This window comes from Coturnix japonica, chromosome Z, assembly GCF_054131305.1.
Source record: "Coturnix japonica strain WE chromosome Z, WE-NBRP24, whole genome shotgun sequence".
Classification (NCBI taxonomy): domain Eukaryota; kingdom Metazoa; phylum Chordata; class Aves; order Galliformes; family Phasianidae; genus Coturnix; species Coturnix japonica.
Genome location: NC_140702.1, coordinates 10930216 through 10950111, shown reverse-complemented (window position 1 = coordinate 10950111; position 19896 = coordinate 10930216). Strand labels below are relative to the sequence as shown.

General features: G+C 39.3%; 1 protein-coding gene across 24 annotated transcripts in view; it reads right to left on the bottom strand.

Moving 5' to 3' along the window:
* MOB3B (MOB kinase activator 3B) overlaps nt 1–19896 on the bottom strand; it is a 73418-nt gene that overhangs the window by 22966 nt on the left and 30556 nt on the right. For all 24 annotated transcript variants that reach the window (XM_085528120.1, XM_085528113.1, XM_085528117.1 and 21 more), the window contains one exon: nt 18465–19068. In XM_085528120.1, the coding sequence (XP_085384246.1) occupies nt 18465–18882 (418 nt within the window). In that variant the 5' untranslated portion in view covers nt 18883–19068. The remainder of the gene's footprint in view (nt 1–18464; nt 19069–19896) is intronic.

Here is a 19896-nt window from a genome sequence, read left to right as displayed (position 1 = left end):
CAGTTTATTGCTAAGAGACTGATTTATCTGTATGTTTAACATTAATCATCTCAGGATAAAACGTTCATTCATCCTTATGTTTCGCATCTCAATGTCTGTACGTTTTTATCTATATGTTTAATTAAGTTTACATGATCTCTGCCACTGTTCATGAGGTGTTTAACATCAATCACCTTTTAGGCTTATGGAGATTTATATGGTCCTGCTGCAACTAACACAGACAGAAAGCAGACCAAGATTTCAAATTGATAAAACTTGTGCATAAAACCTGACAAGTGCTGGCAGCCTTATGTATCTGGACACCTACAATTTTCTAGCTTAAAGAAAGCATATAAGAGTATGGTCAGCGATTATCCTGAAATATCTTCAAGCAGGAGGCACAGAGTATCCATAGGTTCTAGGCTTAAGCCAGCTCTTCCACAGAAGAAAAGGCGTGAATAAAACATAAATAACACAGATTTGTTATCTTCCTCCTATTTACTCACAAGACAGCTGTTTGCATTGCTGGTTTCTAAAATCCTGGAGGCAGTGTCAATAACAGATGCCTAAAGCCTCCTCTTAACCCAGTGAGGATTTCCAATTCAGTGTGCCTTGAAACAGAAGATCTTCATGCTGGTTAACAGGCCAGGCCAGCGACTGATGGTCCAGGAAGATGAGTTCAGTTTGTTACAGGAGTATTTTACATCTGGAGAATACCTGTTATACATGACAGATACTAACTAGTCCTTGAGATCACAGGCTTAAGGAATTGTGCCTTCCTTTTTCTCCCTTAGAGATAAACACAGGACAGCAACATCTTCACATGGTGATGGAAGTATTTAAAGAACAACGATAACAAACACCTGCAGTTCCAGAGCAGAGTTCCTTGCTAGTAACTGCAGTGAGATAAGACTGATAGTCTGCAAGGACCAAATACTTGATTTCTTCAACACGGACTGCATAGTTTCTAATCAAGACCAGAGCAAAACAGTGAACAGAAGACTTAATCTTTAACAATAGCTTTATTGTTAGCTTAATCTTTAACAATAGTTTGCTCTGTTGGTGTACTGCAAGAGACTTCTGCATGAGAGGTGGAAGGATGAGACGAGATTTAGTGATAATTCATGCATTTCAAGGACAATGCCTTAAGATGTGGGTGCATACAAGCTCACTGAACCTTCAGAAGATTTCAATGAATACTTACTACACAACTATGAATTTAGACGTGTTCTTTAGGGATGCATTTCCTGAGACCTACTGGGTTCATCTACTGCATTTAAGGCTTAACATCTGACCCTTAAGAAAAATTACTGAAGAGTGTCTCTGGTCCCGCATTTAGATTCAGCACAAGTTTGTGCTGGGAAGTAGAATAGCATTTGAAAAAAAAAAAAAAAAAAAAGAAGAAGAAAAATAATTGGAGACTGTTAAAAAAAACACGACACTGAGGTAAAAACCAAGACAAAATAGAAGTGATATGGAAGAAAGAGGTGACTCCATCTGGCCATAACAGAATGATACCTTGGTGCAGTTTATCAGTATTTAGGACACAGAAATTCACTCATGAATTGCTGCATCAGGTTATGCTTTCTACTTACAGGATAACTGAGAATCCACACATTTCCAGAAATACTGCTTTTTGTATTAGTGAAAAATGAGTAAATACAGAAAAGAAGAAAAAAAAAAGCAGTATGTATTTTTATCTACATACTATACATACTAACTTATGTTAAAAATTCAAAATTTCTACTTCAGGAAACTGAGCTACATTTACTTGGAACCCATGCATACAACTGTCCAAGAATTGCTGAATGGATGATTTTCTATACATACATACACACTACATCTTTTAATATGTTTCCCAAAATTAACTGCAAGGTTTGAGTCTTCTTGATTCGGAGAGAAGCATGAAACAAACTCTAAAGAAAGAATCAAGAATGCAACACAAATTTGTTAAAAAACCTCTCTTCTGCTAAGACAGAAATCTCAGTCAAAAAATGCCTTTTAATTTGTGTGTGAGTTCTCATACATGATGTTGGTCCCCACTCCTTTAGAATTTGCTGTCCTAAACAAAATACTTTGTTGTGGTTTCAGATATTGCTCCTTGAGACCCTCTGTAAGTCACAGTAAGTCCCAGCAAAACCGTTGCCACTGCTCCTGAGTGTATCACTTAACAACAAGGCAACAGGAAGAATGCATTATACACAAACAAGATAAATTCCTCCCTGTGCACAGATCATGAAGCAGCACATATATTTTGTCACACTTTCACTTCCTTCCTAGCAGGAAATTTAGTGTTAGAATAAAAGCTGCATGGATCCCTGAATCTGTGATGTTTGTGGCATCTTGCCAATTCCAAAAAATCTGTTTATAGCACAGATGTTTTCGCTATGGACTACTAAATATAAAAAGCAGCTGCAGTATCTCAGTTGAACTTGCTTGTACAAAAAGGTGAGCCATGTAGCAGCTCTAAAAACATTAAAGAAAGAAATCCGAGTGCAAAACATGTAACTTCAGTGGTTAGCATATAAATCAACCTTGGATCACTTACCTTTTAATTATCGTATCCAGTTAAATGTAAGCTGTAACAACTGATTGTAACAATTTAATTAAAGGTTTCTCTTTATTTTTTCTGACAAGCCCTTTCTGTGACAGAGATGAGTGATCTCTGCCATTCTGATTTGCAATCATTTTAGAAACCCCATAGACTGGGGGAAAGAGGAGGAGACAATACAACCTACAAAAGTGAATTCCCTAAACTATTCTTTGAGCATCTGATTCCAATAAAGCATCACATTCCTGTTGTCAGAAACCTCTGGGCACTAGTAAAATAAAAACTGCATAACAGCACAATGACAGTTGATTGTAAGATTCCATGGGGATTCCATTGACTATTTTATGTCTCTGGTTTATGATGCTTTCTGAAGGAGGGTAGGTATACGATCAGGCCTAATATTAAGCACAGAAAGTAGGACTTTGTGGAGTCACAGTGACTTTTCCTTTTTGTCCTTTGCTTTACCTCATTTATCCTCTTGCCAAATTAACTCCAAAATATTTCTCCCTGCAGGTGGCAGATTGCAAAGCTCTCCTGAGTTCTGCCAGGCTCGAAGGTATGGCCTTCCTCCCACTCCTGCCGTTTTCTATGGAAGTAAACTTTGTAAAAATAAATTGTCTGTCAGTTAACCATTTGATTTAGTTTTGATACCTTCCACATTTCTTCATTACCTTGACATTCATTGTGTGTTATTTTAAACCTCAAGTTTCATTTAGCATTTTTTTATTTATCTAACATTGATATCCTGTGATGAGAAAACTCTGAGCATCTCAGTGTGACAAAGGACAGAATAAAACTCATCAACAGTTATTTCTCTTAACTACTTTTGGGTCTAGTTGGCATACTTTGAACATGATGATAGACCAAACTGCAAATGATAACCACTAATTGATCCTTATCTGTTTAGCTCCTGCAGTTAGGATAGAAATCAGTAGTATATACTGAAATTGCCATGAGGTTTAACTACTTCCATAGCCCACTAGAAATAAAAGGTTTCTGATTTGTGTGTGATCCACATGGATAAATGCACCTTGCTCAGAACTAGGAAAAAAAAAATGAGGCTGCTTCATCTGGGAAAATAAAAGCCCAGGAAGAAACAGATGGATTATTCTGTATTAAGGCTTTGTGCACAAAGCTTTTACAACAAACAACTCTTGGAGCTCCCTTGGGATACTGCATAAAATGCCAGAGAATGGCTCTTCTTCCAGCAGTGACACAATTAGTATGCACAGAAGCCCAGGATGATTATGACCAGAATTCCCTGCAGCTCCTGAGATGTATCCAGGCACTGAAATTGAATAACCACCCCAACCTCAACAAATAAACAAATTTCTTACCTAACACTTCCATCAAAATCTAAAATTTCTAATAGCGATGCAAACAACATTGATAGAACAACAACAAAAAAAGAAAGCTGTTGCACTCAGTGCCCAGTGTGCCACTATGTTAATCACTTCAAAGATCTATTAAGACTGCATAAGATAGCAGAGATTTTCAGCTTACCATCCACCACTATGTCTGTCCTGTAAACTAAGAAGTCAGGCAGATTCATCTCCCATGCTGGAACATTGGCCAGACGCTGCTCTACATGCCTGCATTACACCCCTCTGCTCAGCAAGCTCCTGTTCCATGGACACGCACCTTAGCCAGCTCCTCTGCTCCCAGATCAGAGGTATTTCCATCCCATTTCTCATCCTTGTTGGTCTCTGAAATTTCCTAACAAGACCTTCTCTGCAATGAGGAGACCACAACTATGAAATGTAGGTATTTACACAATAGTAGAATTACATTTATTGTTTGGCTGATGCTGCACTGTTTTTCTTAATCTAGATGGCAAGAGTCACCTCAGACACAGTCACTTTATACAGAAACTAGTCTTTTTCCTGAATGCATCACTTCATACTTCACCTACACCAACACACATCTGCTTTTATTGCAGTTACTGTCCCATGAGGACTACAGTTCTTCCAGGTCAGCCCCTGTTCTGCTACCTTGAATACCTTCCTATCACCAACAAACATTATCTTTCACCTCACTGCTCACACTCATCTTGCCTCTCACTTACGGGCACACTAAGGAATCCACATCCCAGCATGTAGGGCTGCTGAACTACACTGCTGACTGTATTAAGTTCCACAGTGCAAGACTTCAACCACCTACCCCTCCTCTTCAATTCTTTTTCTAGCCAACAATTTATGCATTTAACATCTGTACTTTAGCATTGCAAAAGTGGCTTTCAGTACACAAACTTCATAGTTGTATCATGAGCAAGAAGGTACTTCTTTTTTTCATACGGATTCACTTAAAAAAATAAAGATGAATGAAGATAGGGAAAATCCCTTCTATACAATGTTCTTCAGTTCCAGTTAGCCAAGGCAGCTTAACTAACACTTTCTGTTATTTCAGCACTGTGCACAGGTGCATGCCATCACCAAGAACTAACCTGTTGCCTTAAGTGCTTAAAAGTTTTGTAAACAGCTCTTCCTGCCCTATAGATCAAAGAAATCTACATCCTTCCAGCTCCTCTTCATTCTTTCAGCACAGAAGATAATGCCTTAGAGTGACCATTCCTTCCAGGCACATTTAAGCACAGCTGGACTGGCTGGCCCCAACTATTATGCATTATTACTATAAACTGTTCAGGGCCTAGTAATGGGACTCTCCTTTCTAATTTAAACATTCCTTATTTTTTCACTACTAGACGCGTGGGCCCAGATTCATAGACTGCCCACTGCCCTGTCCCATGTGTTGCCTCCTGTGTACTCCAAGCATCCACAAAGCAAGGACTCTCTAAAGGATCTCTGAAGTCTGGCATTTATGTCCTTATGTGCACAAATTAGTAGTAATTTCTGATAGTTTTGGCAGAGATAAACACTGCACTGGGATTTTAAAAGCCTCTCCATGCTCTTATTTTTTTTCCTTAGGGACCATCAAAACTAGAGGTTAGTGTCAAAGAGTTTTGTGCTTCTGCATTACTTCAAATATTTTTTAAGTAGGAAGACAACTCAAAATCCAATTGTGAACAGCAGATAATGTTCATAAATACATGAAATATAAACCGGATCCTTTCTGGCTGTCTTTCCCTCAAGTTAACCATGTGAGCTGCAAGGCAATGTGTGCAACTCAAATGTGGTACACAGATGGAAAGTTTAATAGGGATCTTTAAGCACTCTTAGATGATTTTACAGCTGTTGCTTGTCCCTGGCCAACAAGGGGAAGTAGGCCATTAAAGATGTTATGCTAAAAACGAAACCATCTGCCAAAGTCAGCACAGTCTGGCTGGGTGAATTAGCAGCTGGAGTCTACAGCTGAGAGGACTTACACTGCTTTTTTTCGGACTCCCTCCAGCTCTGAGGAATTAACAATAGAAGGTTTAAAAAGAAAGGACTGCCCATTTTGCTTAGCAGTGTGTATTGGAAGTTCACATGGAAGATACACTTACTGTTTTGGGGTCATATTCTGACAAACAAGTTGTCAGACAAAATGTCTGTCCAAGGGGAACTGGACTGGTGGTAGAGGCGCACAGCTTTTAACTTGTGTCTGGGTGGCTTAGATCTAGACCACATGAAAGTACATGTTACAAAAGAAAATGCCATAGACACACAGCAGCCAGAGACAAAATATAAACACAAGAACAATATCACTCCCTGCCATTTTCTTCAAGGAGAAAATATTATGAAAATATGTTCTTAAATGAATTTTCATTAAGCTCACTGGGAAGGAAAAAAAAAAAAAAAAAAGGCAAATTAATCTGTATACGCTTGATCTCCAACATGCAATCAGTAACACTACTGTAAAGCCAATTTTCATTTTTCAGTCATTGTAACTTGATTTGTGATTTGATTCACTGCCTGTGCTTCCATTCTGCCTTTTTCTATTGGTCTACAGAACATGGGTCTCTCATACAAGAAATACATTGAGTCAAAGAGCATGTAGCTAGCTGCATTATGGGAGGCTTTCTTTATGTCAGCATCAATTGCTACACCTTCTGTTATCACTCACAAGAGACATCGGCCTTTGTCTCCCAGCACAGCTTCCAGCACTGCTATTAGCTACAGTTTTGAATGGGGTTTGAAAGAGAGAGATTGCTATCCACCACTTACTGCAAGGCACATTTCAGCAGCACATCTCTTTCAGGCTAGTTTCTACCTTTGATTACATCAAAATCTTGACAAAATTCCAAGTGAAAGGTAGTTCTTAATCACATTAAGGATTTGTAAGGCTTGTTCTAAGTGACTATGTCTAATCTTCCTGATACCTGCTGGCAAGGAAGTCAAGCCAGCACTCAAGCAACCTGAGAGAATTAGATTGGCAACATGGTAATGGAAGAGCCAACAAAGAGAAATGCTCAGCTGGACACGGTACTTCTGAAGAAAGAAGAGATGATGGCGTAGGGCCCTCAAAAGGCTGGAAGTTCAACATGGGTAAATGCAAAGCCCTGTCCCTCAGGGGAACAATCATACACTAGTACATTCTTGGGGCTGCGTGGCTAAAAGCAGCTTTTCTGAAAAGGACTTTGGTGGACAAGATGCTACTCATGAAAGAGAAGGAAGATAAGGGGGCCATTTCTGATCCATAGTGCCTACTGACAGGACAGGAGGCAACAGGCAGAAACTGTAAAGCACAAAATTCCATCTGAGCACAAGAAAACACTTATCTGCTGTGACAGTGGTCAAACACTGCATGAAGTTACTTGGAGGCTGAGGAGTCTCTCCACCTCCAGAGATGTTCAAAACCCAGCTGACATGGTCCTAGACAACCTGTTCTGCATAATCACCTTTGACCAGGAAGGTTAGATCAGATCATCTCAAAGGTCCCTTTCCAGTCTAAATTAACTTATGATTTGGTCACACTGTCAGAAATGCTCAACAAAGCCTGTGTACCTAAGGAAAAGCAGAATACGACTCCTGACACTGGATAGTTTGTTCTTATTGCTGCAGGAAGAGTGAAAATAAGTGATTTAGCTATTTACTAATGTTTATAAATACCTATTCAGTACCCTGGGGCAGGAAACAGTTAATTACTATACATAAAACGTTTAAAACTGAAGAGTTGCTCAGTTTAAAAACAGAAAATTCCAATGTATTAGCAAAAATGGGAGCTCTGAATTCACAGAGGGAATAAATCTTTAATCAGAATTCTAACTGCATGTGTGGCCTCCACAGTTTTACATTTATACTTGTGCTGAAAGGACAGTACAGTTCATCATCTGTTTCTATTGCAGGTTAGCTTTTGTGGGTCTGATAGAGCTTGAATGTTCTGCATAGTGTCTGGCTGCCCAACACAAAACACCTGGCAGAGAACAATTCTGTTTGTCCCATACTTTATCATATTAAAATATGTTTGGTACATTAAGACAATACCTGCTTATCTCCAAGGATATCCATGTGTTGGAGAAATATGTCCAGACTTCTAGCACATGTGTGGTTTAGTACAGAATAGACTGCAGCTAGGAAGAAGACCTGGACTTTTTTCTTTTCTTGTGCATTTTGTCCTCCACAGTCTGCATTACTTCCAATGACAGAAACCCCTTGCTTAATTCTTGTAGTTATACAACATAAAATCATCTTTTCCTTTTAGAAGTTTTGTGAAAGACTCAGATTTAAGGTTTAGAAATCTCACTGGAATTCAAAGACATTTCTTAACGCCTGACTCTATTCCCTTCATATTTGTATCCACTGCAAAATCCAACCTGACAATTAAACAAATAAATAATAATCAGGGAAAATTACAGTATCAACAAAACAGAAACACTGTAGTAAAACACAGATACATTTTGTAAGTTATTTTTATAAAAGAACTGCTCACTTGAAAATCCTAGTCAGTACTCTCCAACACAGTTATCTGCAGGAGAAATAGAATATGCAAAAGCCAAACTTTATCACAACTCTGGTAGCAAAAATCCACAAGTGAAAAACTGAATCCTTTGTGTCAATAAACCTCAAGTTCTTTTTTTTTTTTTTTTTTTCATAAAACAATTATATGTCTGTACCGTTCTTTCATACATGCTGCTAACTGATAATTGATCAGCTCAAATTACAGTGCAATGTGAATAATAAAATGAGCACTGATTTTCTTTAGTAATTTTTTGTCTGGTACTGTGACAGGTACTGAGATATAAGGAGTTTTTAAAATACGCTCTGCCAAAGGCATTCTAAAAAGCACTTAAAGAAGCTGCAGGTGTAGATGAAAGACAAAACAGGAGTAAAGTTTTAGACTCCTTATCTTCACTTTAAAGTAGAACAAAAGGATGCAACTTCCTTTCTAACCTGAATATTCCAACCGCTCTTTTCTTAGCCTGTAAATTTTTTGGGAGGAGAATGAGCAAATCAGCAAGAAGATAACAAAGTAGGACTGCCATTTGTGAATTCTGATTCCTAGAAGAATCTCCCAGACCAAACTGTATGTAGGGAATCTCTAAAATGCAAGCAGTTGGAGATTGGGTAAGCGGCACCCTGCTCTTTTCCTGTATTCATTTTCCAAAGGCAGACCAGGCAGCACGGACTTTCACTCCGAATTTGTACAACCATTCTTCTGCAAATCATGTCCTCAAAATCTATCAGTATGGAAAAAAAATATATATATATTTAATAAACTTAATAAACTGTCACCTTGTATGTCCTGAGTAAACAAATAACTTCCCCATTTGCTTTGTTTAAGTTTCAAGGCGAATCAAAATTGCAAGCTTTCTCCTTTAATGGGAATGCTAAAAACGTGTGGTATTGGAGTTTGAAGACTTCAGTTCTTACTTCCTTTATTCCAAATCCATTCACATAAAGGTAACATTAAGAACATAGAGTATTCTTAGAATCACTGATTACATCTCTATCCGGATTCACCAAAGAACCACCACTACATAACACAAGAAAAAATGTCTACGCAGACTACTTTAATTATCTGAGCTCTAGTCTTTTACTCAACAAATGAAATTGCAAAATTTCCCTTAACTGACCTCTTCAAAATCATATTATTAATATTTTTAATTATTAAAAAAAAAATCCAAAACCTAAAAATCCAAAAAGAATAAGCTATATGACTAATTTTAAAGCATGTAAATTCTAACCAGAAATACTGCTTTAATATCCAAATATCCATTGGCACTTTTCTCATCCAGCACGTGATTTGGAAGTGTCTGCCGCTGAGCATTATAGCTCCAAGCTTTCAGGATTTATCTGTTATCTCTTTCGATCATGGCTCATTAAAGCTGACACTGTATGAACAACAATAACCATTATTTCACCACTCTGAATGTTGATAAAACACATTTATTGGTAAACTATTATTTTCATTAGTTCAGCTGAACATCTGCCTCTTAAAAGCAAAGGGTTTTTTTTTTTGTTTTGTTTTGTTTTCTCCTCCATATCCAGGAAAGAGTTTTGTTTTTCAGAGACAATCTGTTCATTGTCTCTCCTTTTCCCTTCCAACTATTAACATACTTTTGATTATTCCCTTCTTGAGCATCTCTTATTCCAGATGGCTCAGTAGCCCTCCTTTTGTTTTCCTTGAGTTGAAGTGCCACTGATTCTCATTATGAGAAGGAAATAAAAGTTTCCACCATACATTTTAAGGCTTATGAAAGGGCGCAGCCCCCCTGCTGTGCTTTAGATGCATGACTCTCTGTAGGATGAAAAGAGAAAAAAATCCTCAGTGTCAGCACTGGCAGTAAGGCCTGTCCCACTCTATGCAGATTTGCTGAGATGCTCTGAACATTCGTCAGGTCTTCAACTTTCCTGTAGCTGGATTTTTCTTTTAAATCACACAAAACAGCCATTCATCAATCACCACGGCCTACACTGTCCCGAGGAGCTTATGTATAGACCAGAAGGTTTTCCAATTAAAGTAAAACCTTTGAAAAGGTAAGACAAATGAAACATCAGATATTTGTGTTTTAAGAAATTTGTACTGTTATCTGCAAAAGCAACAACAATGCATCTGTGGTGCATCTTTTGCTGGGAAGTATTTTATATCAGTCTTCAAGGAAAACAAAACCACGTAGAATTTGGCTTCATGGTTTCACCCACCTAAAAATTCTTTGATGCTGAACACATCAGCACAAGACTTTGGGTCTCATAAGAATGGTGTAAAACACTAAGAACAATTTGGCGTTTCCACAGTCCTGTAGCACATGTAAGTTTTGTGGCATACAGCCTACTGAAGCAAATGATTTTGTTGTCTGTGATACACACATGACTGCCCAGCCTGGCAATGATTGTAAGAACACGGAACCTTTCTCTGGGGAACTCATGTATTAGTGTGAGGTACAGTGTTAACAAGAGCTGTTTGGCATCTAAGGCACAAAGAAGCAGCACTAATCAGCAAAAAAAAAAAAAAAAAAGTCTGTCAATATCATTAAGACAGTTGTGTCTTATGAGGCTCTGTCCACACAGCTGTAGATGGCAAGAATGAAGATAATTGTTTCACATCACTTCTGTGACTCATTAGATTTCTTCTTTGCAGGACAAGAGTCTGTCACTTCACTGCTACATTAATAAGTCCAGCCTTTATATTTTGCTTGCAAATGCCAGAAGGCACATGTAGGATGCAGAGCCCATCTACCATTTCACTGCAGTTTTTTACTGCTTTAGCTGCTAAGCTCCAGGCAAAAGTGTCCAGCTTACAGAAGAAAGAAAGTTAAAAGAATAATAATTATGCCAGCAGCTACATGTAAAGAGGACATCCAGGGTGCACAAGAACTACAATTCTGTGATTAACGAACACAGGGTAACACAGTTCCTGAGAACAGATAGGAGCACTGGATGGAGCTGCACAGATCTGAGCCCCATGAATGGTTAAGGTTGTACACGTCTCACATAGCCAGAGGACTAAGGAGTAAGGCAAGTTGCAGAGAAAGATAAGCTTGGATAGAGCAGTAGATTAAAAAATACAGCTCACGATTATCAAGAAACCCCTCTGCTCACCACCTAAGGAAAGCAAGGAAAGCATGCTGTTGAACATATGTACAGGAGTATTTCCATTACAACTAAAGAAGGCCAGCGGCCAGTATGAATTCTACTTGCTTCCCTAGAACACACTGACAAAGCTAGATGGAAGCTTTTTTCCTCTGCTATGGTAGATCCACTGAAGCACAGAGGCACATGCTTCCTGATGTCTTACAGCACATAGCCACTGTCAGCATGGTAAACAGCATACACACATCCCACTGAAGCAAGGAACATAAGCTTGACAAATATCCATATTTGTTCTATATTTGCCCAAGTGTTTTCAGTTACTTTGTTTTCTGCTACCCAGCACAGACCAGAAGACACACATTTCCTCATAATAAATTTCCTCACCATTTCAACATCCCGAATAATTAAAACTGTAGAAGGAATACACCTATCTTCTTCCAGATCATACCAGACACTGAATTTCAAGTTGCTTTCTTCCAAGAGCTCAACAGCTAAGTCAGAAATTTAGAGTCCTCAGCGTGAATGAATACTGAGGACTATATACCAGAGGAACAGTGAAAGCAACAACCACAAAGATGCAGAGGACCCATTCTGTTAAGCTGCTTTCAAAGCCCCTACCACTGTCCCCTCCCCCCAATTCATTAGTAAAGGCCTCACCTTTACACAAATGCATACAATCACATTCATTAAGATTCAAGTGTGGTGCAGTGAATTGAATTATAACGTACGTATCTGAAAACAGAAGATGCTGACATGACACAAGCAGTGCAGCCAGCGAATGGTGAGATGAAGAGTCAATGTTCCAGGCAATCTGCAGCAGCAAAACCAGCTTCAGCAAGAGCCACACTAAGCAGCTTTTTCTCTTGGAGCTCGTCTCCTAATTCCTTACCAACATTAATTTAGCCAAGTGCTTAGGCTCCTCAAGGGAAAGAACTGTCACATAGCTCTGCACAGAAATGTACCACTATCTTTGTCTGTAAAGGGAAGCACAAAGGTGGCAATCACATTTCAAAACATTGCTGATAATCAAGTTGATTGTTGTGGGTTATTTTTTTCCTGCAGCATTCAGAGGATGAAACAGTGCGTACAAATGTTTCAAATTATCTGAATGTCATTCCTGTTTTTGTTTTTAAAGAATACAGCCCCACACATGGCTTTTATCAACACAAGGGGTTTCTAACCACATACTTTTTAAGTACATACTTGACTTTCCTCCAAAAATTATCCATAAAAGACATGAGGGCCTCATTTTAAAAGAAACTAATGAGTTTCCTCTTGTTAAGAATTTTAATTTTGCTCTTTTTGGATGCTACTGAAATTAGAGGGCTGAATTTATATTTGATAGAAAAAGGAAAACATAAGGGCAGTATCAATGGATGTACCTCTGGCCGAAGCAAAGATCATGCCCTCACTTCAGGCCTTTTGCAAGTCCCTGAGAACTGTACTGCCATGTTGCTCCACTTTTCTATGCTGAAGTTAAACTGTGATTATCCTTTAAACAGAAATAAATTAATTTCAAACTCCTGTATAAATTAATTTCAAACTCCTGTGACCACACTTTATTCTGAGATCACATGGCTGAGGTAGCTGAAGCCCACATTACCACTCCTTCCCCCTTGGCCAGATACATGCCCAAAAGTACAGATGTTGTGCTCAGAAAGAGCAACCCTAATAGTGAATATATTCTGTGGGAGTATTGTGAATTTTCTATGTTCTTTCCAAGCTTAAATAACAGCTTAGACTTGGCAAACGAAACACAGGTAAAAAGTAGCAGCTAGAAAAAGTGGTACTTGTGAAACTTATTTTGTTTGGGTTCCAAGAAATGAATCAGCAAAGCCATTATGAACCATAAATGCCACTCCTACATATACTCTGCTTTGCAGAAAACAGACAAAGTCTGTTTTATAAGGGTCCGTATAAGGGGCTGTTCTCCCTGTTCATCAAGGAAAGGAATGCACACACAAGGCTGTGGAATGCAGACAGAACTCACTTCTACAAAACCCACTTTCCCAGGCAAAGCACATTCAAATATATCATATTTCCCACACTCTGAGTTCAGCACAAGCTCAACCCCACTATCACAGACCAAAAAAGACATTAGTCATGCTGTGAAGGTTGCTAAAGAGATCAGGTCACAAGTTCAGGTCGGGGAGAAGCTGTGGTGTTGAAGGTGCAGATCCTGCAAGAGGTTAAGTCAAGTAATGTGCCACAGCACGTGCCATCTCAGTGTGCTGGAAAGTCAAATTCCTGAAGGTTGATGGGACAATCCACGTGACTTCTTACTGTTACTCTGAGTAATTAGCAATGACTGGGGTTGAGGATTGTCCAAATTACTCCTAGGATTTAGTCCTTATTCTTGTAAAAGCAGATAGCATGGGCTAATCAAGGCATTTAAGATACCAAACAAAAACAGAGAGTGAAATTGCTCAAAAGAAAAATTAGTCAGCAAAAAGAAACGTGTTTAAAAGGCCAGATATTTATCTACCAAGCAGATGGCAAGATTCATCATACAGACAGAGACAACACAATGTTTATTAGCTGTCTTTGACAGTACTCTTGAAATGGCATATTCATGTGCCAGTTTAGATTACAGAGAAATATCTGCTAGGTCCTGAATCACCATAAGAGCTAAAAGAGAAGAGAAGGAGGAGGCTCAGGCATATAAACACATTATAAAATATCTACATGTTATTTTTCAGGCACATATATTCCCAAACACAAAACTTTCTAAAAGCAAGTGTTACTGCTCTAAATTTGCTGTAACATACAAGTAAGCAGAGAATTCACAAACTTCAGTGACTAGAGAAAACTACTGCGATGCAATAACCTTCCTTGCTGAACTTTCTTCATTTGCAAAAGATTTAGTTTTGTAGTTGTTCATATCTGCTAAAAAAGGGACCATAGATAGGCAGCAATAGGAGAAAGAAGAAAAGTGTTATAACACAAACATCTTCCTTTGCCCAAATCCAGCACTGATCAAAGAAGGTGTAAAAATCAGCAAGATAGGAGTGTCTGGGAATTTACAACTGACTTCAGCTGGCAGCCTGCACCTATACCCATCCACCAGTGATGACTGAAGGGACAGCTAACAGCCAGATATCTGACTCCTATGTCAGACCTGGGCAAAGCAAAAAAAATAAAAAGAAAAAAAAAAGAAAAGAAAAAGAAAAAAAAGCCAGCTGCAGCAATTATACATTTTTTTTTTTAATTGCAGGGCCCACATGCAGAAGGCAATGTCAGACCCTAGATGCTGCAATTGTAGTGGCTGCAAAAGATGAAGAAAACCAGCAAGTGTCAGTTAATACCACGCTGCACAACACTCATGCACATCTCCACTCCTTAGGAAAACAAAAGAAACAGCAGTCTTTGTTCATAGACACCAGTCACCTGCAACCCTCTTCTAGAAAAGGGCTGGAAGGCCCCATAGTCCTGGTCTGTTTAGAGATGAGATGCACTGTGGGGTCTTTGGGAAGAAGCAACACATGTATGCTCTGTGCATAAATTTTGGAACTGTCAGCTACCAAAAGTTATGAGTTCACAAGCATGGAGATGGCAATGTATTTCTAAGGATATATTCAGCTTTCAGCTGAAGTCCCAGGTTTTAAACACTTTGAGATTATGTTGTCCTTTTGACCAGCCATGATTAGGCTATTTGATTACAGTAATTTAATACTTTTAAATCCTATTGCACACAAACTCACACAGCTTAGAAGTGATTTTGTACTTCAGCTAAATGACAAACTGTACCTTCTTAAGCTGCTTCATCAGTATCTAATTAATTTAGCTCTTGTTCCTTGAGCAGCCTGTCAGTGCTGAAATCAGAATGATATATTGCAGGACAGTTCAGTTTAGCAGGGAATCTGGGAGGTTTGCAGTCCAGTTTCCTGCTTGACACAGACATAAGATCCTATGAGGCTCAAGGCTTTACACTGTTTGGTCTTCAAAATTCCCAAGGATAGATACAGAGTAATCTCTGTGGGCCCCCCTCTCCACTGTTTGCTTATCTTCAAGGGTTAGAGTTTCAAGTACATCAAGTCAGAAAAGCCCATGTCCTTGTTTATTTCAGCAGAAGCCTCTTGTCTTCTGTTCTTGCCTTTGTATTTCAAGCCATGGATCTGTTGTGGCTACAGCTGGTAAGTGAAGGTAACTGAAACCCCAACACACTAAAGAAGCCATGTTGAAAACTATCATCAATAGCTACACCAACATGGCCTAATCAGAAACACAGAGCAAACACTCCTCCATCCTGTTCTTCCTTTCCCAATGTCTCACACTGCTCACAGCACCTGGCTAGTCACACATAGAACACATCTGCAGAGCTTTTAGCCTCTAACATGCATTAAATCCACTTAAAAATAGATGAAAGAAATGGGTAATAATTGAAATAAAAACAAATTTGTCATCAGTAAACTCCTCTGCAGGCCGTGTCTCTGTTTTTCCAATTGTCTTTAAAGTTTTGCCTTAAAAAAAAGAGCTCCTAATATATTTAGGCACCTGTTTTTGTCAGCTCCACTTAACAGCTCCTCAGTTCCCACGTCAGCTCCCTTCTCTCCTGCCTGTTAGATCAGTATTAGCAGGAGGGTGGCTGGAAAAGGGGCTCTTCACCAGTAAGTGAGCAGGTGAGGATGACCACGGAAAGCAGAGAGGAACCAGACCACAGGAAGCACACAGACTGGTAAGTAGTCACAGGTTAGAGGTTACTGCATCAATGTAAACACCACGAGGAATTTGTATTAAATGTAGTATACTGTTTTAACTCAACTCACTTGCTCTTTTTTCTTTTTTTTTCCTCCCCTCTCTTAACTGCAGAGGGAAGAATCAAAACAAAAAGCCCACCAAGCTGGGCTGTCCCTATCCCTTTTATAAGTAATTTGCATGAATTATGTTAAAGAAAAAAAGAGGGCAACATTAATAGGATTAAGCTGAGAAAAGTATGGTAGATTCTACAAACAGCTCCTATAAATCTCATAGATCTCTTAAGCAAACTCATCCTCTAATGGAAAGGTCAGCTGAAATCCTATCCACTGGACAGACATGTACTTTTTCCAGAGGAATTCTCTGCATATGCCACAAAGATTTAACACAATAAATTAATCTCTAAGTTACATCCAGATACTGTGCTTTAATACTGCTCTACTACTATTAATGGCATACCTAAGCCTGTTCTGTTTTGGCAATCAAGTATATCATCTTTCAAGATCTGTTTCAACTACTTTGAAGAATGAACAATCTTAATTTTCACTGCCATTGATCTGTTAGAATGAAAACAGAGACCTGCATTAATAAACATAACAGAGACCCTATGGTTAAATAACCGAAGGCTGCTGCAAAACAGGCAGAACAAACAGTGTCCAATACAACAATAAAGCTTCACTCTCTGACCAACTGTGAAAAGCAAAACATGGAACAATATGCATGCTGAGCTACTACATTTTATTGAACTGCTTTATATGCAGCACTTGTACAGGCTGGTAGTGCCATCTCCGTGTTACAGATAGGGTCCTGATCTACAATGATTCCCTCGAAAGAAAAGCAGCTTATCCAGGAATGGGCCCCAGAGACACCATGGACTTTTCCCAGCTGCCAAGGCTACAGAACACTGTGTTGGAGATACTCTTGACACAGAATTATTATGTAGGTGGGCTTTTTCTGTTGTTTTAGTAAAACTCATCAGCATGTACATGTTCAGGCCATAAATCTTTTCTGCATATACAGACTGTGGTGGCACAGAAGAAGACTGGAATATGGAAACTGGTTGTAACAAAAGCATGGAAAAAATACCACTGGAAACAAAAACACACATTTAACTGCACTGCTAACCACTCTTGATACCAAAAAAATTTTCACAGCAAACAAAAGAAAAAACAAGTGCTTTAAGAAATCAGATCTATTCTTCACTGTGCAAGAAGTATATACATCTTCCTCTGAAATCCTGCTTCTTGTAAAACTAGCAAAGTACAGCCTAAAAGACAAAGTCATTGTTTTCTTTCTACCTGTTAGTGCAGAAAAGAGATAAGGATTGGGAAACAAGCCACAAGTCTGTCCAAACGAAGAGCAGACAAGCCCCAAAATTGGCTGTTTCAGAGATTAGGAAAGCTCACCAATACATGCAGACTCTTGATGTACCATCTCCTCCCATTAGCCAGAGGCTCTAACTGTACAAACTGCAAAATATTCTGCTATTTACTCATCCACATATTTATATAACACCTCACATTTCTGACAGGAAGCTCCCCCAGCTTTCCTACTTGAAAGAAGTGAATCACAACTCATTAAATAAAATTGAAGCTTACACTGCTCAGGAACAGCATCCTGTCCTTTTCATTAGCTGCAGCTACAGTGAAAGATATAGGCTCACTACATCATACAGCGGCATTCCTCCACAAAGTCCTCCTCACTCAGAGGAAACTATTCTACTTCCTCCTATTTGCACACCCTTCAGAAAAGCTAACAGTACCAAAAGTCAAATCAAGCTCTCTTTAGCAGCTCCCTCCCTAGATAATTTGGTTAAACTACAGTAATCTGGGGAATAACTCACTTTCTAATCCATCAGTTTGATGCTGGAAGCGAAGAGAGGGTGGGAGAGAAGAGTTCACTGCACTCCTGACTGTCCGCGGCCTTGTGCTGCATAGTGCTGTACACTTTTCCAAAGGGAAATACCACTTTGCTTTCCATCCATTCTGCATCTGCTTAAGTGGCCAGGTAGTGAGTAAAGCAATTCAAACTTGGCTAGATTTCTACAAGCTAAAATGAAATGCCGACCAACTTTTAGTAATTAACCTGAGAAGTAGAAGCTTACCAGGAACAAATGGCTCAAATGAAAACATTTTAGGCTAACAAACCCCACCAGATGTATAAAGTGTTTTCTGTGTCTGCTACATCTCAGACTGTTCCTGCAAAACACCCTCCTCCTCCACATGCTCTTATAAAGGCTTGGACTCCACAGCCCCTGTAAGTGAGGTCAGGAAGGGATCGTACTTAGTGCACAGAATGAAAGGCAGTTGATAATTCTTCTTTTCACTTACCTACACTTGTAGGAAATATATCCTCATTGTTGATTTGCATCTCAATCCAGTCCATGAGGAGATTCATGTACTGTGGTGCTGGCAGTGCTGTAGGCTTCTTGTATTTCATGTCATCCTGCCACCGGTATTCATACTTAGGGCCTCCAGACATCACTGGGCAGGTCCTCTCCGTGCAGAACTCACAGATAGTTCCATAAATGAGGTTGATCCTGTTGAAGAAGTCAACAACATGGACAGCCACCCAGTCATTTTGGTCTTCTCCCCTGGGCAACTGTACAGCTGCTTTCAAGTCCACACCTGAGTGCAGAGTGGCCTGCGCTCTTTTATGTAGCTCAAACCTCTGGGTTCCTGGTTCAAACTTGCGTTTTGGACGAAAAGTCTTATCCTTATTAAAGACTTGCTTCAGTGCTATTGACATGTCTGATAATCTTCTGCTCTGCAGCAGATGGCAGAAAAGCACTGCTGAGATTTAATTCAGATATCTGAAAACACTTTCTCCCTATCACAGGTCCTCCTTGTTCTTTTAGTCACAGAAGTTCGTGTCGACTTCAGAGCAGTCTACTAGCTCTTCCACTTGAAAGCCTTCCCGAAAGGCTTCATGTCCCTAAGGATATGGAAATGATTTATATTAGTGGTAAGCTCAAGTTCGGACCCATCAGTTTGTTCTTGTTTTAATATCATTTTCTATTAATTATAAGCTGAAAGTAGCAAATACCCAGGCAAGGAGAAATATGGTGTGTTAGACCCTGCCTCCACACAGTAGAATCTAAGCACATGGAAAATCCTCTCCCAAATAGCTGTAAGATTAGTATCTGATCAATTTACCAGCAAACTAAATAACACCAGTTACCCTTTCCTTTTGCTGATAGCACATGTTTACAGCATCCTGCAGAGATGCTTCAATCATCAGTTTATATGCAGTCATTCTTCCTGTCAGCAACACATTAGCCGTTCAGGGACAGACCTTGGGGAGGCCACTGTCAGACCTGACATGGCCCCTGAAGTAGCATTCCTGCACAGTCCGGAAATACTGAAACATGATGAAGGCTGGGAAAGCCAGCCTCTTAGTAGTCAAATTAGGAGTCACTAGCAGGAAATGAGGGTGCTTTATGAGACAGCCTTGCCCTACAGTTTGTTGCAAAGACCATAACTTCCAGCTTTCAGGTGCTCTGTGGCAGCAGGCTGCTTATTTAAAAGCCTTTCGAAGGACAAGTGATTGCTGCTGCTCAGACTGAGCTGGTGACCTGCACACTTTCAGATGGCATGGAGCCAACATCCCAGTTTGCAATAAGGATTTCAGACCAGGAGTTTCACAGCTCAGGTCACTAATTCTTTCCAGTTTAACATACATATCACTCTAACACGGCTACTTCCTCACCTGTAACTATTCACTATAACACAACAACAGTTTTTATTTAGAACTAGCTGAGTA